This window comes from Mus pahari, chromosome 6 (assembly GCF_900095145.1).
Source record: "Mus pahari chromosome 6, PAHARI_EIJ_v1.1, whole genome shotgun sequence".
Lineage (NCBI taxonomy): Eukaryota > Metazoa > Chordata > Mammalia > Rodentia > Muridae > Mus > Mus pahari.
The window spans coordinates 84,491,184-84,516,172 of record NC_034595.1 but is presented as its reverse complement, the minus strand read 5'-3'; the positions used below and the strand labels follow the sequence as shown (position 1 = coordinate 84,516,172).

General features: G+C 50.3%; 2 protein-coding genes across 4 annotated transcripts in view; one reads left to right on the top strand and one right to left on the bottom strand.

Moving 5' to 3' along the window:
• Positions 1 to 5,452: 5,452 nt before the first annotated feature.
• Positions 5,453 to 18,980, top strand: Nudc (nuclear distribution C, dynein complex regulator). Its single transcript, XM_021200099.2, has 8 exons — positions 5,453 to 5,675; positions 10,270 to 10,347; positions 15,626 to 15,829; positions 15,917 to 15,982; positions 16,965 to 17,279; positions 18,039 to 18,122; positions 18,216 to 18,334; positions 18,725 to 18,980. Exons 1-8 carry the CDS (start codon positions 5,595 to 5,597, stop codon positions 18,774 to 18,776), a joined length of 999 nt encoding a protein of 332 aa, XP_021055758.1. The 5' UTR covers positions 5,453 to 5,594; the 3' UTR covers positions 18,777 to 18,980.
• Positions 18,981 to 20,606: 1,626 nt separating this feature from the next.
• The window catches only part of Kdf1 (keratinocyte differentiation factor 1), an 11,945-nt gene continuing 7,562 nt past the window's right edge, over positions 20,607 to 24,989 (bottom strand). For 2 of the 3 annotated variants that reach the window (XM_021200985.1, XM_021200986.1), the window contains exons 2-4: positions 22,250 to 23,317; positions 21,508 to 21,582; positions 20,607 to 21,104 (exon numbers count right to left, since the gene is read on the bottom strand). In XM_021200985.1, coding sequence (XP_021056644.1) covers positions 21,022 to 21,104; positions 21,508 to 21,582; positions 22,250 to 23,285 — 1,194 coding nt within the window. In that variant the 5' untranslated portion in view covers positions 23,286 to 23,317 and the 3' untranslated portion in view covers positions 20,607 to 21,021. Of the gene's footprint in view, positions 21,105 to 21,507; positions 21,583 to 22,249; positions 23,502 to 24,989 lie in introns of all 3 variants that reach the window. The other variant, XM_029540067.1, reaches the window with a different exon arrangement.

The window sequence follows — 24,989 nt, the reverse complement described above, 5'->3', positions numbered from 1 at the left end:
GTGGTCAGGGAGCTCTCTCTCTCTCTCTCTCTCTCTCTCTCTCTCTCTCTCTCTCTCTCTCTCTCCTTTTTTTTTTAAATTTTTTTTTCCAGCCAGTGTTTCTCTGGGTAACTCTGGCTGTCCTAAGAAATTGCTCTGTAGATCAGGTTGGCTTCGAACGCCTGCCTCTGCCTCCCTAATACTTGAGTTAAAGGCCTGTGCCACTCCCCACCCCACTAGCTGAGCCTTGGCGTCTTAGCTGAGACTCTAAGGTCTTCCTGTGGTGCTGATTTGAGGATAGAGCAAAGCCCTGCAGAGACTACTAGACTGGCACCTGACTCCCTTCATCCCCAATGACAGGCAGGCACACTGCTTTCACTATAGCGGCAGATACTCTTGGCCCAGGTCTCCGATGGAAGAGAGCAGCCGATCCTGGATGGAAAGGAACAGTCACGGTGAGAGAACAAACACAGAGCACATGGACTGCTCGCACCTCTTCCTGAGAACTGTCACAGGAAGGATGATGCTTTCCTCTTCCTCTTCTCCTTGCTTGTTTTGTTTGTGATGTCTCGCTTGTAGCCCAGGCTAGCCTTACATTTGCACTGTGTTGTCTCAACCTCCCAAGTGCTAGGTTTGCAAGTCTGAGATATCCCACCTGCTTGCTGGGGGCTGCTGCTGATTTTAATTTATTGGATATGATGACCAAATGCAAAAATAAAAGGTGTTTGTGTGTGTGTGTGTGTGTGTGTGTGTGTGTGTGAAATGGAGTTAGTTCTCCACTCCACGTTTCTATGGGTCCCAGGGATCAAGCTTGGGCAGCCAGGTTGGTCCAGGAGAAATGCCTTTGTCTGCTGACCCACATCTCTTCCTCTCTCACTCATTTTTTACAAAGTTATTTGCTTTGGGTTTTGAGTTGGGGTTTTCATGTATTCCAGCTTCTCCTTGAAAATGCTATGTAGCCGAGGCTAACCTTTAAGTCTTGGATCCTGCTGCCTTCTCCTCCCAGGTGCTGAGATAGCAGGTGTGGACCGTTCAGCATCCATCACACATTTGGCAGTAAGGATGTCCTTCTCCTCCCTCTCCTTTTTCTCCTTCCTCCTCCTCTTCCTCTTCTTTTGCAGCACTAGAGTTTTGCTTATGTTAGATTAGTACTCCACTGTACCTCCCACGTCAATTAATTTTTTTTTTTTTAGATTTGTGGATGTGTTTTTCCTGTATATGTATGTATGTGCAGCAAGTGCATGCCTGGTGCGCAAGGAGTCAGGAGAGGGCTCCAGATGCCACAGAACTGGAATTACATATCGTAAGCCACCCTGTGGGTGCTAGGAACCAAACTTGGGTCCTCTGTAAAAGGAGTAAATTCAAAACACAGTTACTCAAGTGTTTTAGTTCGGGTTTCTATTCCTGCACAAACATCATGACCAAGAAGCAAGTTGGGAAGGAAAGGGTTTATTCAGCTTACACTTCCGTACTGCTGTTCATCACTAAAGGAAATCAGGAACTGATGCATTGCCCATGGAGGAATGTTACTTACTGGCTTGCTTCCCCTGGCTTGCTTCCCCTGGCTTGCTCAGCTTGCTTGTTTATAGAACCCAAGACTATCAGCCAAGAGTTGGCACCACCCACAAGGGGCCCTCCCCACTTGATCACTAATTGAGAAAATGCCCCACAGCTGGATCTCATGGAGGCCTTTTCTCACCTGAAACTCCTTTCTCTGTGATAACTCCAGCTTGTGTCAGTTGACAAACAAAACCAGCCAGTACACTCAGGCTGGTCTTAATCTAGCTCTCCTAGGCTAGGCAGACTTTGAAAGAGGGACCTTCCTTCCCCCAACCTCTAAATTGTATCAGATATAAGATTGTATCTCCTAGCTACTTGGTCCTGGAGCTGGGTTGTTTTTTGTTTTTTCTTTTCAGGGACAGGGTTTTACTATGTAGCTTTGTGTGCTGGCTACTTTTATGTCAGTTTGATACAAATTAAAGTCATTTAACAGGAGGGGACCTCAATTAAGAAACTGCCTTTGTAAGATCAGGTTGTAAGCAAGTCAGTAGGGAATTTTCTTAATTAATGATTGATGCGGGAGGCCCAGCCCATAGTGGGTGGAGCCATCTCTAGGCTATTAGGCCTGGGTTCTCTAAGGAAGCAGGCAGAGCAAGCCATGATGAGCCAGCCAGTAAGCAGCACCCTTCCATGGTCTCTGCATTAGCTCCAGCCTCCAGGTTTCTGTCATGTCCTGTTTGAGTTCCTGTCCTGACATCTTGATGTCTTTCAAGGATGAATATTAATTTGGAAGTGTACACAAAATAAACCCTTTCCTTTCCAACTTGCTTTTGGTCATGGTGCTTCTTCACTGTGGTGGTTTGAATGCGCTTGGCCCAGGGAGTGACAAAATTGGGAGGTGTAGCCCTGATGGAGGAAATGTTGTCACTGTGGGGGTGGGCTTTGAGACCCTCTTCCCAGCTTCCTGGAAGTCAGCCTTCTAGCTGCCTTCTGAACAAGAGGTAGAACTCTCAGCTCTTCCAGCACCATGCCTGCCTGGACACTGCCATGCTTCGTGCCATGATGATAATGGACTGAACCTCTGACCCTGTAAGCCATTAAATGTTGTCCTTTATAAGAGCTGCCGTGGTCATGGTGTCTCTTCATAGCAATGAAACCCTAACTAAGACAATCATATTAATAGTAACCCTAACTAGCCAGGCAGGGGTGGCACACGCCTTTAATCCCAGCACTTGGGAGGTAGAGGCAGGCAGATTTCTGAGCTCCAGGCCAGCCTGGTCTACAGAGTGAGTTCCAGGCCAGCCTGGGCTACACAGAGAAACCCTGTCTGGAAAAAAAACCCCAAAAAAACAAAACAACCAAAACAAACAAACAAAAAAGAGACAGCCTTGAACTTATAGAATCCACCCACCTCTGCCTCCTAAATGCTGTGGTTAAAGGGATGTGCCACCATGCCTGATTTAAAAAAAAAAAAAAAAAGAAAGAAAAAGAAAAAGATCGGCTGGAGAGATGGCTCAGTGGTTAAGAGCACTGACTGCTCTTCCAGAGGACCTGAGTTCAATGCCCAGCAACCACATAGTGGCTCACAGCCATCTGTAATGGAATCTAACACCCTCTTCTGGTGTGTCTGAAGATAGCTACAGTGTACTCATATAAATAAAATAAATAAATCTTGGGGGAAAAAAAGGCCACCCTAGTGTGTATAGTGAGTTTAGTTAGATTCTGTCTCAAAAAAGACAATAATTATATATAAAAAGGATGTTTATAGTGGTGTGCATCCAGACATCAGAGGCTAACTTCTGAGAGTTGATGCTCTTTTTCCACCTGGGGATTAAACTTGTGTCATCAGACTTGGTAACAGGTGCCTTTACTTGCTGAGCCATCTCAGTGGCCCGGTGGCTGCATTTATATGGCTTTGAATTCACAGCATCCTACAGAATAGCTTACAAAGTGTTACTCTCATCTGCACTAGTGACCAGATGACCATGTTGTCACCAATCTGGCAGCTAGGAGCCCAGTCGAGTTGCTGTCTATGTCCTTCTGATCTGCCACTGTTCTGTGAAATGCTTTTTTTTTTTTTTTTTTTGCTATAACAGGACAGCCATCTTTCCAATACCTAGACTCAGCCATTCCTCTGGTCTGATTGTGAGGCAGGAGTGTAGTTAATGGAGAAAGCTTGCCCTACCCTGTGCAAGACCTTGAGTTCTATGCTCAACCCGAGTGGGGAGGGTTAGAGAGAATACTGGAAACCATATTTCTGGGAGATGGAAGATGTAAATACACAAGAGACAAAACCCTATTACATTGGATGGGAATTGGTGGTCAGCCTCCCATTTCTTTAGTGTATATAGGTCAGAGATGAATGTGGGGGCTGGAGAGATGGCTCAGCAGTTGCAGTTCTTGACACTCTTGCAGCGGACCAGGGTTTGGTTCTCAGCACCCACACAGCAGCTCACAACCAACCCTCTATATGTAACTCCAGTTTCAGAGGATCCTGTGCTCTCTTATGGCCTTTGCAGGTACCACACATATATGGTGCACAGGCATCCGTGCAGGCAAAACTTATATACATAAAATAAAATTTAAAAATTATTATTATTATTATTATTATTATTATTATTTTTGGTTTTTTGAGACAGGGTTTCTCTGTGTAGCCCTGGCAGTCCTGGAACTCACTCTCCTGTAGACCAGGCTGGCCTTGAACTCAGAAATCCACCTGCCTCTGCCTCCCAAGTGTTGGGATTAAAGGCGGTGCCACCACTGCCTGGTTTGTATTAGTTTCTTTTGCTGTGATGAAATAATATGACCCAAAACAGATTGGGGAGAAAAAGGTTTATTTGGCTTACACTTCCACATATTAGTCCATCTTTGAAGGAAGAAAGAACAGAAACTCAAACAGGGCAGGAACCTGGAAGCAGGAGCTGATGCAGAGATTATAGAGGGTGCTGCTTTCTTACAGAACTCAAGACCACCAGCTCACAGATAGCCCCACCCACTATGGGCTGGCCCTTCTCCGTCAATCACTAATAAAGAAAACGCCCTCCAGGTTTGCTTACAGATGGATCTTACGTAGGCATTTTCTCAATTGTGGCGCCCTCCTCTCTGCTGACTCTAGCTTATGTCAAGTTGATATAAAATTAATCAGCACAGCTTCTAACACGGAGATGACCCAGACCAGCCCTCAGAGATCTCAATTTGATAGAATGAGTCCTGCTCTTTGGGAGTGACGTTCAACCCTTAAGAGTCTCTATTCCAAGGTGTGAGACAACCAGGCTCTCTGGAAAAGTTAATGTAATAATCTTGTAACAGTATAGCACTCTCAGGTTTACAAAGAAATAAATAAATGTAGGCGCCGGAGCGGTGGGGGATCTTCAGGCGATACAAGCTTGCAATGTCAGTGCTTGTAGGTGAAGGCAGGCAGACCAGGAATACAAGTTTGTCTTTGCCTTGGATACACCGGACAGATCTCAACAAAACAAAAGAAGCCATCACCTCCACCGCCAACAGCAACGACAAAACAAAACAAAACAAAAAAAACAGAAAAACTAAGGATTTTCAGACAGTAATGAAAGAGCATTAATCCACGTGCAAACAGTTTGTAAAGCTGTTCTACTCAAACTACAGTTTTGTGTTCTTAAAAGTCTAGTGTAGTAAGATGGAGTAGGTTGACCCTTTGGTGAGTGCTTTTTTCCTGAGTCTCAGCTGCGGCTCGTGGGAGGAGAAGGCTAACGGCATCACTTGATCAAAACTTCCAGCCCTATTAAGATGTGAGCTCAGAGCTTTCTAGAAAGCTCCCAGGTATCTGGTGACCATAGCAACTCAAGCCAAACTCTGCGGCCGCGAGCCCCGCCCACTAGTTTGGGGCCGCGACTGTTGATTTGCTCCTCGGGTTAGCCAATGACCGGCGAAGCGGGTTGTGTTCCGGGAGCTCAGTGGGCATCGATGGGCGGGGAGGCGGGAAGAAAGCCGGGAAGGGCGGACCCGCACGACCGGGCCGCTCGTGCGTGTTTCCGGCTCCGCTGCGGAAGGCTAGCGAGGGGAGCCGTTGGGCCTGAGCGAACCGTGCCGAGAGCGGGCATCGCAGAGCGCGAGTGCGGAGCTCGGGGCGCAGCACGATGGGAGGGGAGCAGGAGGAGGAACGCTTCGACGGCATGCTGCTGGCCATGGCGCAGCAGCACGAGGGCGGCGTGCAGGAGGTAAACGACGTGGCCCGCGCCGCAGCCCTTCTCCGCGGACGGCCGAGACCTCCCCCACCCCGGCCGCGCGGGTCCCCGGGTCCCGGCGCCCCAGCTTCCGGTCTGACCACCCCGAGGGTGAAGTCTCGCTCCAACGGCGTCAGCGCCCAGCACCTAACCCCCAAGAGCAGTTTTCGTTGTCCCAGAGTGGCCCCAGAGCTTCCGCACCCACTCTGCGCTCCACGGGTGTTTCTGCTTTCTCTTTAATGGTTACTGTGTAGAGCATCCCTAATGGTGGTTACTCCTTAGAGCATCCCTGGGCCGACTCTTCTAGATGTGATCTGCATCTTACCCAAAGTGGAGCCTGCCTATCAATACTGTGTAGGGTAGTGAGAGCCTGGGGGCGGTTAGCACGTGGTCTCTTTATACTTGAAAGTATACTGACTGAGGAAGTGAACCGGAGACCTGTAGGTTAAGCTTCCTTCTGGTCTAGCCTCAGTTACCTAGCTTGTGAGGTGAAACTTAGGAATACCAGTTCCTGATTTCTTTTTCTTTAGTCAGGGTCTTGCTCTATACCCCTGGCTTGCCCAGAACTTGCTATATAGACTAAGTGACTTCCAATTCAGGGTCATCCTTCTTCCTCTGTCTTCCAATTGCGGGAACTTGGATGTGGGCCACCCTGCCTGGCACCTAAGTATTTGTCATTGTCGTGTACCAGACACATAATAAGACTGGATCCTGGGGGCACAGACACGGATAGAGACCAGGCTTTGCATTTGGAGAGTCCCTTGAGGGTTTCTTGCTTTAAAAAATTATTTGGAGTCGTGTGTTCCTTTAATCCCAGCACTCGGGAGCCAGAGGCAGGTAGATCTTTGAATTTGAGGCCAGCCTTGTCTACAGAATGAGTTCTAGTACAGCTTGAACTACACAGAGAAGTCTTGTCTCGAAAAAAAAAAAAACCAAAGAAGTTATTATTATTATTATTATTATTAGTAGTAGTAGTAGTAGTAGTAGTGTGTGTGTCAGGACAGTTTTAAGGAGCCAGTTCACTCCTGCCACCAGTATCTGGGTTTTTAGGGTTGAGTTGCTAGGATTTTGAGGCACTCAATTTTACCCAGTGATTCATCTTGCTGGTCAGGATATGATGGTGCATGACTGGAGTCCTAGCACTGGGGAGGAAGAGGCAGGAGAATTGCTACAAGTTAGAGGTTAGCCTGGTCTGTATAGCAACTTCTGAGCCAATCAGGGATATATAGTAAGACCCACAGATACAAGAACCCCCAAATAACCCATAGGTGATGTTGAATGGCCAGACCCAGTTCACACAGTGGGTATGTAGCAGATGAGCTGGCACAGGTGCCGTTACTTCTTTTATTTACTACATTTTTTTCTGGTAGAGGTGGAAAAACCTGTGGCAGACTTCCCAGATATTCCATTCTGTAAGCACCTGAGGGTCAGAGAGTGACAAGTTTACCCAAAGCCAGACCCCAAGTCCCTGAGGTGACAGGCTCCTGCCACCCATCCCTTTAGCTTTCCATTCTGTCGTGATCAGAGTGACCACTGCCGTGATAAAGCAGGAAGAGCAGCTTGGTGAAGAAAGCCTTTCACTCACTCCCAGGTTCACAGAGCAGCTCATCATCAGAAGCAGCGGGGGCGAGAACGGGAGGCAGGAGCGGATGCAGTGGCCATGGAGGGGCATTGCTTACTGGCTTGCTCCGCCAGCCCAGGGATGGCACCACCCCCAATGGGCTGGGGTCCATCAATCTCTCCTTAAGAAAGTGCCCTGGAAGCTTGCCCACAGCCTGATCTTAACGGAGGCGTTAATTGGAGTCCCTCCTCTTTGATGACTTTAACTTGTGCCAAGTCACATAAAACTGGTGACTACACATTCAAAGTCTTTTTCTCCAGGTGCCCGTGCTAACTAAGAGCTTCGAAATCCCTCGAAGTGTGTGTGTGTGTGTGTGTGTGTGTGTGTGTGTGTGTGGGGTGTCTGTCTAACCCTGCAAATGTGAACCTTCTTGTCTCTGTGCCCCTAAACTGACACAAGGTGAAAGTATTTGGGAGTGAATTCACTTTGTTTCAGTGAATTCAAAGTGTCTAGAAGTAGGGATTGCCCCGTTAGGATAAGTTCTGCCTTCAGATTCAGAACCTCTCGCCGGGGCAAGAGTCATGCTAACTGCGGGCCAGCACCAGCTTGTGCTTCTCCCCAGGAGTTGACTGAGCTTGGACCTGTCATAAAACACGCATTCAGTGCTCCCTGCTTGCTGTGGACCTGACGTGACCGTCTCCCTAGGCTTGTCTTCCCCACTGTGATGGGCCAAGCCTGAAACTATAGGTCAAAATAAACCCTTTCCCCCTTAAGTTGCCTTTTTCAGGTCTTGTGGTTTGGTTGTTGATTGGTGTTTTGCTTTGATTTTGATTTTTGCTTGTTTTTTTAAATCACAGCATGGGGATAAATAAACCGGCACTTCTGTGGGGAAATGAGACAAGTCCCACTGCATAGCTGAGGCTGACTGTAAACCCATGATCCTCCTGCCTCAGCCTCCTCAGCACTGGGATTTCAGGCCTGTGCTGCCACACTCAGTTACCATTCTCATTCAAAAAATTATTTAGTTGGGCGCGGTACTGCACCTTCTTTTTGAGTTCCAGCACTTGGAAGGCAAAGGCAAGTGCATCTCTGGAAGTTCGAGGCTGGCCTGGACTCTACGGTCAGGAAAGCAACAGCGCTCTGAGAGATGGCTCGCTTCAGAACACATCCTCTTCAGGACCCGACTTTGATTCCCAGTACCATGTAATTCCAGCTTCAGGGACTCCTACTCTGGCCTTTGTAGGCAACCGTCCATCCATCTGTCTGTCTGTCTGTGCCTCTTAAGGGCTTCTTTTTTCTTTATTTTACATTTACTTATTTTTACTTTACAGGTGAATGTTTGCCTACAAGTGTGTTGTGTGTGCAGTATGTGTGTTCCTGGTACCATGAGACCAGATGAGCTTGTTAGAGCTGGAGTTACAGATGACTGAGCAGCCATCTCCAGTGCCCGGAACCAAATCCAGGTGCTCTGGGAGAGCAGGAAGTGCTCATCACGGCTCAGTCACCTCGCCAACCTGAGGGCAGGCATCTGTTGTTATAGTTGATCCGAATAAGGTCTGAGGATTAAGCCCTGCAGTGTTAGAAAGTTAGGATCATCTACAGCCAAGTCCCTAGCAGAGCATATCTCCTGCCCAGCCATAGCCCACCTCAGCTTTCCTCACTGGAAGACAGAGTCAAACCACTCAACCTTGGTCCACCAGTCCTAACTGCTAGTGACTTAGCCAGAATTGTTACTACCTGTGAGATAGACTCTCTTGTGTGCCAGGCTGGCCTCTTCAGTCCCTTGCCTGTGAGTGCTAGGATTATAGACGGTCACCATTGTGCTTGGTTTCATGAGTTGCTGGGAGACCCTGGCTTCCAGCATGCTGGGCAAGCACTCTGCCTGGGGGCAGGGACGGTGAAGGGGTGGTTCTCTGCTTCTGCTGTGTGGATTCTGGGGATAGAACATTGGTAGGTACCACCGAACCATCTCAACTGGTTCCTTGGTTTTGTGGGATGATGTCATAACTCAGGATGCCTGGAATTTGCCATGTAGCTAAAGCTGGCCTTGAACTCTGTTCCTCCTGCCTTAGCCTCCTTATGCTGGGATTATAGTGTCTGCACACTTCGTTGTTTGAGACAGGGTCTTGCTATCCTTTGTCAACATAGAACTCACGGAGATTCCCACCTGCCTTCCAAATGCTGGATTTAAAGTGTGGGCCACCATGTGTGTCCTTCTGCACTCTTAATATTTCAGGCTGTTCCTCTGGCCTCTATGTACTTGAGAGGAAGGCACCGTGCCCAGCATATATACATATATTTCCCCCCTTTGAGACTGGGTTTCTCTGTGTAGTCCTGGCTGTCCTGGAATTTGGTCTGTAGATCAGGCTGTCTGGAGCTGAGGGATCGATCGCCTCCACCTTCGTAGTCTGGGATCGAAGGTGTGTGCTGTCACCACCCAGCTTCATGCCCAGCTTTTTAAGAATTACATTATTTTTGAGAATAGGTCTCATGTAGCCCAGGCTGGCCTTGACTTACTTCTACTTTGGACCCAATTGCTAGATGGCAGGCATATACCACTCTGTCTAGCTTACATCCCAGTTCTTTGTTTTTAAATTTTATTTATTGTTGTGTATGTGGGGGGTTGTGTGTCACAGCTTGTGTGTGGAGGTTGGATGACAACTTTCAGGAGTTGTTCTTTCCTTACAGTGTGGTTCTGGGCAGGGGGACTCAGGTTGTCAGACTTGCACAAGGGCCCTTCCCATTGAGCCATCTCTGTGGGCCCCTTGACTGTCTGGCAGAGAAGGCTTGGTCCAGGCATTTCAAATCACAGATGCAGAGGACATGTGTCTGGTGGGTCCACTGTGAAGGTGGATATGTGCACATATAGGCCGAGCAGACTGCAGGAGCCTGGAGAGAGGCCAGCTGCTCAGGTGGGCGGTGCAGAGTGAAATGCTCAAGTTCAAATTCGCCCCTAAACTAGAGCTGTCTGGAGTTGAGGGTCCCCATCCTGAGCCCCAGGATCTCACCGCCGCCTCTGTCTTTCAGCTTGTGAACACCTTCTTCAGCTTCCTTCGACGCAAAACAGACTTTTTTATTGGAGGAGAAGAGGGGATGGCAGAGAAGGTGAGTGCTGGGGACCCCGTTTCCTTGGGCGGATCTGGGAAGCTCACCTGGCCTTCCCAGGCTGGAGCAGAGTGGGGTTGGGAAAAGGAATGTCAGTGACCCCCCTCCCCCCTCCTTTTTCCATGAGTTTCCTGTGGTTCTTGACCAGTTTAATGGAGTCAGCCATCCCATTTTATGGAAGAGGACGTTGGCTCAGGGATGTTTTACAGTCTGCAAAGTTTTGTGCTGTAGTGTGAGAGAAACAACGTGGAGACCAGTTTGCAGTAGGCTTCTGACTTTGCCCTGGCCCTGACAAGGCTTTTACTGGTTATCTGGGTAGCAGGAGTGGACAGACATTAAAATTTGAAGCTTAAAACCAGGCATGGTGATGCATGCCTGTAGTCTTAGCACTGAGTTCGAGGCCACCCTGAGCTATAGCATGCGATTCCCATCTCACAAAAGAAATCGACAATTAAAAAATGGCAGGCACAATGCCTCAAGCCTCCAATCTCAGCAAGTAGGAGTGGTTGCACAAGATTAGGAGTTTGGGTTATCCATGGCTATATAGTCAACCTCTGGGGTATATTCATTAGACCCTGTGTCAGACAACTCTACTGCCCTGTCCCCTCAAGTCATATGATCTCCTGCCTCAGACTCATTAAAATGGTTCCCATGGGAAAACAAAACAGGAACTCTGTGTGTGGTACTACATACTGGGTGCCTGGGGAGGCCAAGGCAGGAGTATGGCTTAAGCCTGTGTGCTTGAGACCAGCCAGGTACACTTAAAAAGGAAATAGGAACGACAGGAACTAAGTGTTGACAAACATGTGCAGAGGTTGGAATCCCTGGGCACAATTGGTGGCAATGTCAGGACAGCAAATTTGGGAAGACACACACCTGTGATTCTGATAACATTATTCAGAATAGGCAAAGGGGGAGGGAGGGGGTTGGGAAGAAGGCTTTGTGAGAGGCAGCGGCAGCTGAGGGACTGGTGTTGCCCTGCACCCATATCAGGTAAGCTCACTACTGTCTGTAACCAGCTGGAGAGGATCCCATGCCAGCTTCCAGCCTTCATGGTCACTTGAAGATGGGCACACCAGCACAGAGATGTACATAGGAATAAGTGGTGTTTGTGAGAGAGGGAGAGAGTCTAGACAGACTGGCACTCACTATGTAGACCAGGCTGGGCTCCAAGTCAGACTCCACTTGCTTCTGCCTTCCAAGTGCCCGTCATGAGATGTTAAAAAGCCCAGTCCTTTGACATACCCCTTAGGTCAATACTTACCCAAACTTTGCTGAGGGCACATTGGACTGATTAGGCGTGCCTTTCCTGTTTCTCTGTGTAGCCCTGGCTGTCCTGGAACTCACTCTGTAGACCAGGCTGGCCTCGAACTCAGAAATCCACCTGCCTCTGCCTCCCAAGTGCTGGGATTAAAGGCGTGAGCCACCACGCCTGGCTCAATTTTCAGTTTTATTGTAAAAGACACTTGAAGGCACTCGGGAGGCAGAGGCAGGAGATCTGGGTTTGAGACCAGCCTGGTTTATGTAGTGAGTTCCAGGGCGGTTAGGCCTGCATACACTGCGAGCACGCGCGCGCACACACACACACACTCACACTCACTCACTGATACAGAAGCAGAAGAAGCAGATTTGTGCATCAGGGTGTGCGCATCCATGTCCTCTCTGGGCTTTGCTTCTCTCCAGCATCTTGATGTGCAGCAACTAGGAATGGTCTAGACCCCATTGTTTAGGGGACTTCTTGGGGGTTTAATTGTAGAAGTGTGGTTAACTACTAAACCATTGGCTGCTGAGCACCTCGGTCTGCAGGTTCTTCCCACTCTATTCCTGTGCTGGGGGTGGGGGGGCTCAGATCCAGCCCTCAGCTCCTGCCGAGTCTTCCTAGAGCCCCCCATCCTGAGCTATGATACAGGATTCTAACTGACATGGTTTCTGTCCAACATAAGGTGTTCCCGTCAGTCTAGACATACCAGGGACTCAGGGGCTTTGTGTCAAGTAAGAGCTAGGAGAAAGACTTGGTTTTGTTGGTTTTTTTTTTTTTTTTTTAACTTATTTTATGTATATGAATACACTAGCTGTACAGATAGTGTGAGCCTTCATGTGGTTGTTGGGAATTGAATTTTTTGGACCTCGGCTCACTCCGGTCAATCCTGCTTGCTCAGTTCCTGGTTGCTCCAGCCCAAAGATTTATTTATGATTATACATAAATACATTGTAGCTGTCTTCATTACGGGTGGTTGTGAGCCACCATGTCCTTGCTGGGATTTGAACTCAGGACCTTTGGAAGAGCAGTCAGTGCTCTTAATTTGCTGAGCCATCTCTCCAGCCCCTAAGACTTGGTTCTCACTGTAGCTGGCGCCCCCTGGTGGGCGTGGTGTTCCTTTGCTCTGCTGATTTGAAGGATGCTGGGAGCTGGACCTCCAGGCTCCTCCCTAGAACTAGGTCACAGATACAGGCAGGATGAAGCTCTGAGTGGGTTCTCTGTGCACTGCCTGCTGTTGCTTGTTCACGCCTGGACTTACTGTTCAGTGGTACTCTGTCCGTCCTTATTTCTAGCCTTCCCTCATTTGCCATTTGTTTCTATGGAGAGGCTGTGCAGGAAGAGCCCAGACTCACTGCTTTCAGAGTAATTACTGTGTTTCCAAGGTGACCCATGAGGTGGGGTTTTCCTCCACTGTTAGAGCTCAGGGGCTGGAGTAAAGGTGTGCCAGGGTTGTTACCAAGTCAGTCAAGAGGGAGCCTAGGTCAACAGACACTTGTGTGAGACTGCAGATCAGCACCAGTGCCAGCCCCATGTAAACAAACACTGTCTGGCGTTTGTCATGCTGTCCCTTGTCTCCCAGTTCCCTCTGTCTAACTTAAGTACGCCTCACTGCCTCCTCTCTGTCTGGCTGTCGGCTGTCTTGTGCCTAAGTTTTGGTCATTTCGTTATTTGTGTGTGTGGTACTGGGGACTAACTCTCAGAGCCTTGCCCCACCCCAGTCAGAGTCTTGATATGTAGGGCACAGATAGCCGCAAACTTGAGACCTTCCTGCCTCTGCCTTCTGAAGGCTGGGGCTGCAGGAGTGAGCTCCCTTGCTCCGCTATGTCACTGATTTTTTTTTTTTATAAAAATTATTTAAATTCTATAAATGCTTGAACAGATATACTTCCCAGTTAGTGTAATAAGAAATGTTCTGTAAAATTACTCTATGTTCAGAAAAATGGTTGAGGATTTGAGATGCTGCAGAGAAGAGTTGAGGTGGGGTCCAGCTTTGGAGGAGGGGGCATGAGTACAGCTTCATCCTCCCACTCAGGAAGGAAGGTGCTACTGACAGGGTGAGCCTTGGCCTTCAGAGGACAGGGAGCTTGACGTGGTGAGAAACAGAAAAGGTGGCCTGAGAGCCACAGTGGGGTGGGGCTAGCCCAAAGGAACAAGGTTGTCCCAAATAAAGGGAGCAACAAACAGCAGATTGTGGTAGTTACCAAAAAAACAGTTACACACACACTAACTCCAATCAGGGGTGAGCATCAGTGTCCTATGCATAAAGGAGATCTGACCTTAAGGGCTGAGGAGTCAGGGTCAGTCAGCAGGGGCAGGCCAAACAGAAGGACGTGGGCAGCCTGAGTGTGGGAGGCTGCAGGCCAGAGTTGTGGGCCATGCCATGTAAGGTTGCCAACTCTGTACCTCCCCCACCCCAACTCTAGGCATTTCCTAGCTGGGGCCTGTGGGGCAGCTTAGAAGTTGAGAAAGGGCAGGGGCCTGGTCTGCCATTCCAACCCAGGCTGGGAATGAGAGGGAGGTTGGTTAGGCGGGGCTAGAAGACAGAATCAACAGGACCCATCCTTGAGCGACCCTGACCAGATGAATTCCCCTGTTGTCCATTGCTTTTGAATGTGCTGCTAACCCTGCGTGAGGTCAGGGTCGGGGTCGTGTGTCTTTGAGTTGGGTTTAAGTGGCTCTGTGGTCTGACCTGTCAGATTGATGGAACCATTCTTGTCCCTGTCAGCTCAGTAAAGAAAACACCAATGCTCACCTATCAGGCCCAGAACAGCTCACCCTTCCCCACCTGCCAGCACGTAGTTCCTAACAGTGTGTCAGTGACGGAAGCTTGACTCCAGGACTTCCACAGCTTCTGCCTAGGCCACCACTAGTGTGTTCTTTGGTGGGAGGGGCCTGGGAAGAAGGGACGGCTGCTCTAGTTGGCCTTGACTTTGCTCAGTAGCTCCTCTCTGCCCTCTTTTAACCTCCTGTGGCTAGAAAGTAATAGGACAAGTGGGTTGTGACATGATTTATGGAACTGGAAGAGGGGAGGGCCCTTGTTCCAGCCACTCCTTGGCCACCGATTGTCAAATGGCTTGAGTTCAAGGTCCCCATGATTACAAGCTGGGGACAAGGCTCTGTGGTGGAGCAGCCTGTGCTGCAGTTGCTTCATGACCTCTGTTTCTCTTCACAGCAGGTGGCACTTGGGTGTCTTTTACCCTTGCAGTCTGAAGCTGTCCATGTGGCTTGGGGCTGGGGCTGGAAGTGACGGGTAGAAGGGTCACAGGTGAATGAGAGTCGGGAGCATTTGGCAGAACCTTGGGTGTGGGAAGCCAATGGGTGACTTCTGTGACTTCATCTCCCCTCCAGCTTAGGTGCAGAGGGACTTGGAAGATGGTTTATGGTGCACTGGTCATTTGAGGTGTGAGCTTTGTTTCAAGAGTGGGAGGCCACAAAGTTGCAGTTTCTAAGTCTGTTCAGAGTCAGCTGAAGGTGAGACAAGAGACATTTGTACTGGATCTGGAGACAGCCTGTGAATAAGGCAGAAACCTCATTCTAGTGAGAACAAAGTAGGCCCAGGCTGCATTTAGAGAGATGACTCTGGGTCAAACTCCAGACCCGGGACAGTGCTGTGGAGGCAGAGCATCATGGGAGCTTGCTCGGTGGATGTGAAAGGACTTGAAATGAGAGGCTTTCAGGCTGGGATGAGCCCAGCTTCCCCCCTCGGGCGGGGTCTAACCTGCTGACTCTGGCTGTGCGTGTAAGTGCTGCCACCTGGGGCTGTCTGCCCAAGACGGATGGAGGCAGGGAAAGAGGCAGTCGGTGTTGGGGAATAGGACGCATGGATTAGAGTGTGTAGGGAAGGCTTCCTGGAGGGGCTGGGCTGCAGTTCTGCTTGTAGCATAAGCTGCTCGGAGCACGTCCTCACCAGTGTGCAGCCTTTGTACCCGGCCTCAATTGTAGCGCTGGGGTGGGCAGTGTTCTGTCCCTAGGCTTTAAGACACTGTCCTTACTCTGCTGCTCTCCTGTCCTCCTCAGCTGATCACACAGACGTTCAACCACCACAACCAGCTAGCACAGAAGACCCGGAGAGAGAAGCGAGCTCGGCAGGAGACTGAGCGCAGGGAGAAGGCAGAGCGGGCAGCCAGGCTGGCCAAGGAGGCCAAGGCAGAGGCCCCGGGGCCACAGATCAGGGAGCTGACTGATGAGGAGGCTGAGAGACTGCAGCTGGAGATTGACCAGGTGAGGCTGGGCGGCCCTCTAAGTCACCCCCACCCACTGCACTGGCCCGGGAAGTAGGCTTTGTCTCAACTCTGTCCTCTGCCACAGAAAAAGGACGCAGAGGATCAGGAGGTCCAGCTCAAAAACGGCAGCCTTGACTCGCCAGGGAAGCAGGTAAGAGAATAGCAGGGCCTGCGCAGTGGCTTCTCTCTTCAGCAGAATTCCCTCCTCACCCTCCCCTGTCCCCAGCCTTGGGACCCTTCCATACTGCAAAGCCCCACCCCAAAGACATGGAAAAAGTAGAACAGAGCCAGTGTGGTGGCCACGATGATAATCTCAGCACTTGGTGGGCTGAGGCAAAGAGATTGATGCAACTTTGTGCTATATAGTGAGAACCTTTCTCAATAGGAATTAAATCAGTACTTTCTTATAGCCCAGGCATAGTGTTTGATTCCCAACACTCTGGAGGTAGAGAGGCAGGTGGGTCTCTGCGTTCCAGGATGGCTGGGGCTATGGAGAGAGACTGTCTAGTCGTAGCAGTAGAGATTAGTAGTAACAGCAGCAGCAGGGGTGGCGGTGGCGGTGGCGGTGGCGGTGGCGGTGGCGGTGGCGGTGGCGGTGGTGCTACTACTGGACTGTCTTTAATTACAATAGCGATAATAATAATAATAATACTTTTTGATATTCCTCCTGGCCTTCATCCTGGGACAGGAGAACCCATAGGGTGGCTCAGTGGTTAGGAGCACTTGTTGCTTTTGCACAGGATCCATGTTTGGGTCTTAGCACCTGTGTGGCTCACACCAGTCTCTAACTCCAGTTCTAAGGAGTCCTCTGAACTCTTTGGGTACCAGGCATGACGGTGCAAAGTACTCAAATACTTGAAATATTTCTTAAAATGCTCCCGAGTCAGAGGGCACCATGAAGGGTGGGCTAGGGGCAGTGGCTCAGCCACTGCGTCTGTGACGTGGTAGAGTTTGAGCCCTTCTGGCAGAGATTGGGACCGGTTTTTACCTTTAGTTCCCAGTGGCCCATGATGTGTAGGCCTGCCATGCCTAGCTTGCTTTCTTGTGACTGTTAAGTGTAGCGGCCATTCTGGGCCTGGTCTGGTGGAAGTCTGGTATGTCAGGTAAGTCATTGAGCTTCCCTGACTGAACAGGATGCTGAGGAGGAGGAGGAGGAGGAAGATGAGAAGGACAAAGGAAAGTTGAAGCCCAACCTAGGCAATGGGGCTGACCTGCCCAACTACCGCTGGACCCAGACCCTGTCAGAACTGGATCTGGCAGTGCCCTTCCGAGTCAGCTTCCGGCTGAAGGGAAAGGATGTGGTGGTGGACATCCAGCGGCGGCATCTCCGGGTGGGCCTCAAAGGACAGCCACCGGTGGTCGATGGAGAACTCTACAATGAAGTAAAGGTGGAGGAGAGCTCGTGGCTCATCGAGGATGGCAAGGTGGTGACAGTGCATCTGGAGAAGGTAGTGTCCCGTCCTAGCCTGCTGCTGACTTCATTAGCTGGGCTGCCCACCTTGTGGGTTTAATCCTCACTCCGCTCTTTAAGTCAGGAAACAGCTATGGCTTACCTGTGTGCCTCGCTTGGCTGGGATGGGCAGAGTCAGGGTTGAGTAGTCTTGTATGCCAAACCTATTCCTCTCCATCAGATTGGACGCAGGTTGTGTTCCACACTTGCCTAAGACCTGCTGTGCCAGGCCCTGCTCTAACAGAATGTAGAGAAATCTGCCCCCAGAGACCCTCATGTCTCCCACTCTGCCTTGCTAGAGGTGGGATATTTACTCCTAGGGTGAATAAAGGTGGTGTCTTGAAAGAGCTGAGGGCACATGGACACTTCCCCTGGCGCAGAAGGTGGCGTGGCATTTTGGCTGCAGCCCTCTGGCCGCTGCCCCGTAGTTGATTTTCCTCCCAGCCTGAATCTCCTTTCTTATCCTTGCTTTCTTTTGTTTCCTTGCAATGCCTTAAGGTCCAGGTGTTACTCTAGCTTCTCCTTCCAGCTGAGTGGCCACCCTGCATGCATTCTTGCCCCAGTTGATTGATTTGCAACTGTTGGCCTGTGTGTGTCTTCCCCAGCTGCTGGGCGGGCAGAGGTCTGCTGCTTCTGTATCCCCGGTTCCAGCACAGGCCTGCATGGGTCTTGGGTACAAGATGTGGATGGGAGAGTGTTTAGTTCTTCAAGGGTTGAGCTATAATTCCTAGGTCATAGAGTGGGTTCTCCTCCTCAGATTAATAAGATGGAATGGTGGAACCGCTTGGTTACCAGTGACCCCGAAATCAATACCAAGAAGATTAACCCTGAGAACTCCAAGGTGAGTGAGTCCTGGTTGAGCAGGGAAGCGTTTCTGTGGAGCTCCAGGGGTAGGTAGGCCAGTGCTGCACTCATTCTCTCTACCTGTCCCTAGCTGTCAGACCTGGACAGTGAGACTCGCAGCATGGTGGAAAAGATGATGTACGACCAGAGGCAGAAGTCCATGGGCTTGCCCACCTCTGATGAGCAGAAGAAACAGGAAATCCTGAAGAAGTAAGCAACTCGGGGATGGGGAGGATTGCTGGGGGCTAAGACCTGGGTGACAGCAGTGTGCCACTAAATGGGACTCCAGACTGCCCTGCCCACTTGCAGCACAAACTAGCCAAGTTTTTGGTTCTGTCTTGGCTTGCCTACCCTGATCATTTGGTATTGTCACTTCCAGGACAAGGCTGCCTTAAGAGGAGGAAGCAATAGGTAATGGGCAGTCATTGCCACCCACCTGGTGCCACTGCTGGTACTTGCCCTTCCGTCCTAAGGGCTCAGAAGCAGGCAGGCTTGGCTCCAGGTTTCTCAGGGTTCTGAGGTCAGGCCCAGTGTCAGGAAATAGGGTAGCTCCGGGCTAAGGTGGGCAGCTGAGGTAACTCTTCTACTTCTGCCTCCCAGGTTCATGGATCAGCACCCAGAGATGGATTTCTCCAAGGCCAAATTCAACTAGCTCCTGTGTTTGCCTTCCTGAACTCTTGCAGTTGAGCCCCTAGCCACTCAACTTCCTTTCCTGGGACCCCTAGGGCTGAGGCAGGCATGGGACTTCCCAGGCATGTGAGCTCCAAGGATTCACTGGAGAAGGGCTGGGTTTTGGGGGTCTTGTCCTTGCCATTCGTCCTGTTACACATTAAAACTATTTACCCTCTTCCACCTATGTCCCCTGTCTAGACCCTCTGTGGCTGCTGCTGGGATTTTGGCTTCTAGCTCTGAGTCTGCTGTGTAGCATTCTACTACATACTAAGTGGGCAGGTGTTTGACTCTGGATCTCTGTTTCTCCTATGACTTGGGGGAGGACTATGACAAGGGACTTAAGCACATGATATATGCATAGCACATGTATGAAGTTCAGAGGATAGCTTTCTGGGTCAGTTCTCTCCATGCTTGCATGGGTTCTGGGGATGGAACTAGATTGCCAGGCTCATGCACGTGCCTGCCCACTGAGTCACCTCCCCTCACATGTGTGCTTCTGAGCAAAGGTGAGTCCTCCTCGCTACAGATGCCCATTAGACATCAGGAGCCAAGTTCCAGAATTAAGTATTCAGACTGGACTATGCCAGAGCCAGGAGAGTAATAAGGCCTGGGTGACACTGCCTAGGAGTGGGAGGGTATAGTCTGGAGCCACACACACAGTAAAGGGTCCAGGAGGCACTTCTCACATCTGGCCCTTGGAACATCTGCTTCCACCAAAGGGTTGGGGCCATTGAATGCAGGGGTGGTGCAGATTAAGTTAACCACCCAGCTGTCTTGACAGAACTTTTTCTAGGAATGCAAACTACTTCTCAAAGCTGTTGGGAAATTGTTTTTTAGGCCAAGGCTAGAATTTAGGGACTGTTAAGTCTTAGTTCTTATTTCCTCTGTCTTAAAGTGTTTTCCTTTAAAAGAAAAATAATTGATTTAATGAAAAGTGAATGTTTTGTCTGGTGTGTGCAGTGGTCAGAAGAGTGTGTGGGATTACCTGGAACTGGAGTTAGGGATGGTTGTGAGCCACTGTGGGGTGCTGAGAACCAAGGCTGTCCTCTGTAAGAACAAATACTCTTAAGCTAGCAAGCCAGTCCCTGGACCCCTCCTTCCCTTCTGAGGAAGGTTTTAGTATATATCCCTGGTTAGCATTGAGTTCAATATGTAGGCCTTGAATTCAGCAATCCTCTATTAGTATTCTTGGTGGGATTACATCACACCCCTTTTCTTATAGTGCTGGAGATCAAAGCTGGGACCCCACACACATGCTGGGCAGCAGTGTGGCCACCCACCTGGTTACTTGTTTATGCCTAGACCCAGATAATACAGCAGCACCCAAGAGAAGAGGCTTCCCCTGTCCTGTCAGAGTATCCATTAGGAAACTAGGTAAATGGTAGGTAGCCCTTCCCAAAAGGTGTCAGAGACCGTGCACGAGGGCTGTAAAGGAAGGATAGTCTGTGGTCACTGCGCTTCAGGGAGTCCTGCTCCTAGGTTTTGTGCTGTTTCTAGCTGCAAGGAAGTCTTTAAACATCAGGTTCCCTCAGGTTGCCAGTGACTGGGATGAGGTGAAGACCACAGTGCTGTCTAGCACTAGCGGGAGGTAAGAGAGGGTCACTGACCAGTGATACTGAGGGGTAGCCAGAAAGAGTGGGGGAACAGGGCAGTCCAGGCCCATAAATGATTACCCCTGAGGCTAGTCTCTTGCCTCTACCTCACCCTTGTCTTCCACAATGCTGAACCAGATTGGTTGCCTGTGTCCTATGCAGAGCAGCACTCAGCAGATGGCACAGGGTAAACTATGTAACTGATGACCAGGCAGGTGTATGTGTTTGCAACTAGGGTCATGTTAACAGTATAGAATAGCCAAGAACCAATACGCTTGTCAATATAGCAAGTGGGCACTGCCCACAGAATCACAGAGGCCATGCTGTCCCCAACCTAACCTACTTAGTCCCCATAATTGCTTAGGGTGACATGGGAGTGGAACTGGGAAACTGCTTCCAAGGCTTTGCTTTCAGGCCGCAGAAGAAAGGCCCAGCCAGCAGTCGGGCCAGCCGGAAGGGGGCGTGGGCACCATGGCCCTGTGAAATGTATGTGGTCTAAGGGGATTCAACACAAGCAGAAGCCAGAAGGTCACTGCTTCTGGGCTCAGAGTTTGGCCCACACAGAGGTCCTGGTTCCTCCTCCGATGGCTATACTTCTTCCAGGAGAGGCTGTGACTGCTGGGCCAGTAGGGGTTAGCAGTACACCTGCAGCAGGGGTGCCCCTGAAGAGTCTGTGTCCGTGCCCTGGAATGATGAGTCTTGGCTGGCCGGGTACCCTGGTTGGAGGAGGAAGCAGAGGCTCAGAGAGGGCAAGGGGCTCACCCCGGGTCTATAGCCAGGGAGAAGCCTGGTCAGCTGTAACAGCCTGGCAGCCCTCTCGATGTTTACACTCTAATAAGAGGTAAGGACCTTGCTCCTGGAGGACAGCAGTAGAAATCATCTAGGGGGCATTTGTAGATGCAGGCTGGATGGCCGCCTGGCCACCTTACTCCCCCATCAGTCCTAGCTGTATTCTAGAAACCTCAATTCAAGCCAGCTTCCACGGTTGCAGTGGGTACACAGATGCTCGGCCTTTTTCCATTTCTGCTCCCATCCTCACCCACCCCCAAAAGAAGCTGGAAGGTCATCTGAAGGGCACCTAGTGTAGTTTCCCACCCTCTGGTCAGGTCAGGACCACACCTGGGGCTCCATATGGCCTCAGCTTCCTGGCAATGGCATCTGCGGTCGTCTCCTGGGAGATCTGCACTGTCAGCTCTAGGGAGGAAATATAAAGAATAGTCATTAGTGTGTTCTTTTATACAGCTCAGTCCCTGTCCCTATTGCAGCTCAGTAAAGAAGGGTGCTTACTGTACAAAAGGGTAGAGAAGCAAGCTTAAGACTGGGTGTGTATGTATAGGCAGGTGCGTGCCTGTTTGACTAGGCCAGATCAGTGGTACAAATTCTTGTGTGTATGTAGTGTGTTTGTCTTTTTTTTTCTTCTTCTTCTTGTTTTGTTCTTCGAGACAGGGTTTCTCTGTGTGGTCCTGACTGTCCTGGAACTCACACTGTAGACCAGGCTGGCCTCGACCTCAGAAATCCACCTCCCTCTGCCTTCCAAGTGCTGGGATTAAAGGCGTGCACCACCACCGCCCGGCGCTGTGTATTTTTCTTAAAGACAAGGTCTCTACCCCATACTGTCTTGGAACTCCTGAGAGACCTTTTTCCTCAGCCTCTGGAATTCTGAGGAACCCCTGTGACTTTTTTGTGCTTTGGGCCCTTATTCAGGCCAGACCTGGGAACTGCTCTGCCAGTAAGTCATAGGATAGAGGAGTTTACAGACCCAAGAGTTTTAAGAGAAGTGCTGGCTGGCTAAGGGGAAGCCCCCACAAAGACCCTGCTCAATCCTCCTGTAGCTAGAACTTCCCTACTCAGGCCCACCTACCGTCCTGGCTGAGGCCAGAGGCCACCATGGTCTCATGACCACTGTCAGGGGCAGCAGCAGGGGCAGTAGAGCGGGCTGAACGCCCGTCGGAGGTCTGTGGACGGGAACGACTTTTGCGGGTACTAATTCGGATGATGCCCCGCACCAGGCGGCCCTCGGCGTCTTGCTCGTCCAGGTGGTAGTCCTGCGTGATGCTGCTGATCAGGTCTGAGATCTTGCTGGTCTTCTCCAGGAACACGGTGTCCGACGTGCACTTGGCCAGCTCGTCAATCTGGTGCACACTGAACAGCTCTGTCAGCTTCTTGAAAATAAGCACGTCGATCTCCCGGCTCGACATGGAGCCACTGCCCATCTCGGGCAGGTCCAGGTCCGATTCATGGAAGGAGTAGTACTCCTCAGAGCCGCGGGGGCTGCTGGTGAAGGTGCTAGGCAAACTGTGCCGTGTGGGAGGAGGCTGGGCCAGGGGCTCCTTGCAGCAGGAGTCCGCATCAGGGACTGGGGAGGTGGCATGGCGGTAAGGGTAGACAGGGATGCCCTTGAGCTTAACATCAGGGTAGCTGAAGCTGCTGCCCATGCTGGTCTTGAGCCTCTGGCCATCCCGGCGGCTGGGGAGTGCGCGGTCCGGGCTGGGGGGCACACCGTTGTGTTCCTTGGCCCAGGAGGCTTCGGCAGACCCTTCAATGGGGTCTCCGGCAGATAAACAGGGGCTGCAGCCCCGCACACAAGCCCCACAGCGCTGCAGGCAATCCCTGCAGCGGCGGAAGCAGAAGGCAGCCCTACACCAGTCCCAACCCCAGGGGCGCCAGAGGAGGCAGCAGGTTGGGGGCTCGTTGGCTGGTTCTGCAGAGCCTGAAATGAAGGTGATACTCTCTGGCCCGTGGTGGCCAGGGTCCTTAGGGTCTGGTTTCCTGGTGCGACGGCTCGGTGGGGGCTGGGAGCGCTCATCATTCGTTTCCAGGCATAACTCTGATGGCCTCTCCCAGGGCCCCAAGCGTGGAGGCCCAGATGATGGGCGGGGCTGTCCCGGCCTGGGCATGGTTCAGAGCATGGCTTGCTGCAGCCAGGCACCTGCAGGGAGAAGCCAGGAGGAGGTCAGGGACAAGCTCCTGAGCTGACCTGAGAAGCCTGTGATGAGGATGGATGGGGCATCCCGTAAACCCCTGCAAACGTTGAGCTCTTCTTGTCCCAAAGAGAAAGTTCTCTTTGTGGTCTAACTTAGGCTTTGAAATCTCCTGGACTTCTCAATGAATGGCTATTATTGAAAACAAAACAAAATTACAAGTGTCAGTGGAGATGTGAAATGATGTTGGTATTATGAGAAACAGAACAGTTCTTCAAAATTGAAGCATACGCGTTGGGAATGTAGCCTACATAGCATGAATGAGGCCCTAAGTTCATCCCCAGCACTGCAAACAAAAAACAAACCATCAAAAAACAGCGGCAGAGGCAGGCGGATTTCTGAGTTCGAGGCCAGCCTGGTCTACAGAGTGAGTTCCAGGACAGCCAGGACTACACAGAGAAACCCTGTCTTGAAAACAAAACAAAACGAACAAAACAAAACAAAACAAAAACCCAAACCCAGGCTGTCTGGCTGGCTCATAGTTAATGTGAACCACTGCCTGGCAGACTCATAAGCACCTGGCTCCAGGGACCTGACACCCTCTTGTCTTCCGCTCACACGGCACTCACAAACAGAGCTTCTCTCCACTCCGCATACATATACATTACACATTTTTTAATTTTAGATTTATGTGTATGAGCATTTTGCACATGTATGTGCACCACACACATGCCTAGGGCCCAAGGAGGTCAGGAGAGGGTTAAAGGAGCTCCTGGAACTCGAGTTACAGCCAGTTGTGAGCCCCCTGTGGGTGCTGCGAATTGAATCTTGGTCCTCTGGAAGAACAACCAGTGATCTTAACCGCTGAGCTGTCTTTTCAGCCCTTATTATTTCTAGAACATGGTGTGTGCCTGTGGATTGGAGAAAGGGCTCACAGTCAAGAGTACTGGCTGCTCTTGTCCAGAGGACATGGGCTCCTATGCAGCAGCTTGCAACCTTCTTTATCTTCAGCCTTAGAGGATCCAATACCCTCTTCTGGTCTGTGTGGGCACGGAGTGCATGTGCACACATACATTAATATACAGAAAAGTAAATAAAATCTCTGCTGGGTTAGTGGTATTCAGATGCAGGAGAATCTCCGAGTTTGAGGCCAGTTTGGTCTAGATAGTGAGTTCCAGAACAGCCAGGGCTACATAGACCCAGTCTTAAGATAAATTATATATATATATATATATATATATATATATATATATATATATATATATATTTAAAAATAAAATGTTTTTAACATCCCCAAAACCCTCAAAATTACTATATGATCCAGCAAATTCACTCCTTGGTAAATACCCAAGAGAACTGAAAATTTCTACTTTAATCAGACATTTGTATGTCTGTGTTCATGATAGCATTATTTGCAATAACCATAAAGTGAGAACAACCCAAAACTTTATCAGTGGGGAGCTGGAGAGAGGGCTTAGCAGTTAAGAACTGTCCGCCTTCCAGAGGACCAGGGTTTGATTCCCAGCACCCAGATGGCCACAAACAACCACATGTAACTGCAATCCAAAAAGATCTGATGCTGGGCCTGGTGGCGCAGGCCTTTAATCCCAGCACTCGGGAGGCAGAGGCAGGCGGATTTCTGAGTTCGAGGCCAGCCTGGTCTACCAAGTGAGTTCCAGG

Coding starts and splice junctions, on each gene's coding strand:
- Nudc (XM_021200099.2), top strand. CDS start 5,595: ATGGGAGGGGAGCAGGAGGAGGAACGCTTCGACGGCATGCTGCTGGCC. Junction 15,830..15,916: donor TGCAGCTGGAGATTGACCAG/GTGAGGCTGGGC, acceptor CCTCTGCCACAG/AAAAAGGACGCAGAGGATCA. Junction 15,983..16,964: donor TTGACTCGCCAGGGAAGCAG/GTAAGAGAATAG, acceptor CTGACTGAACAG/GATGCTGAGGAGGAGGAGGA.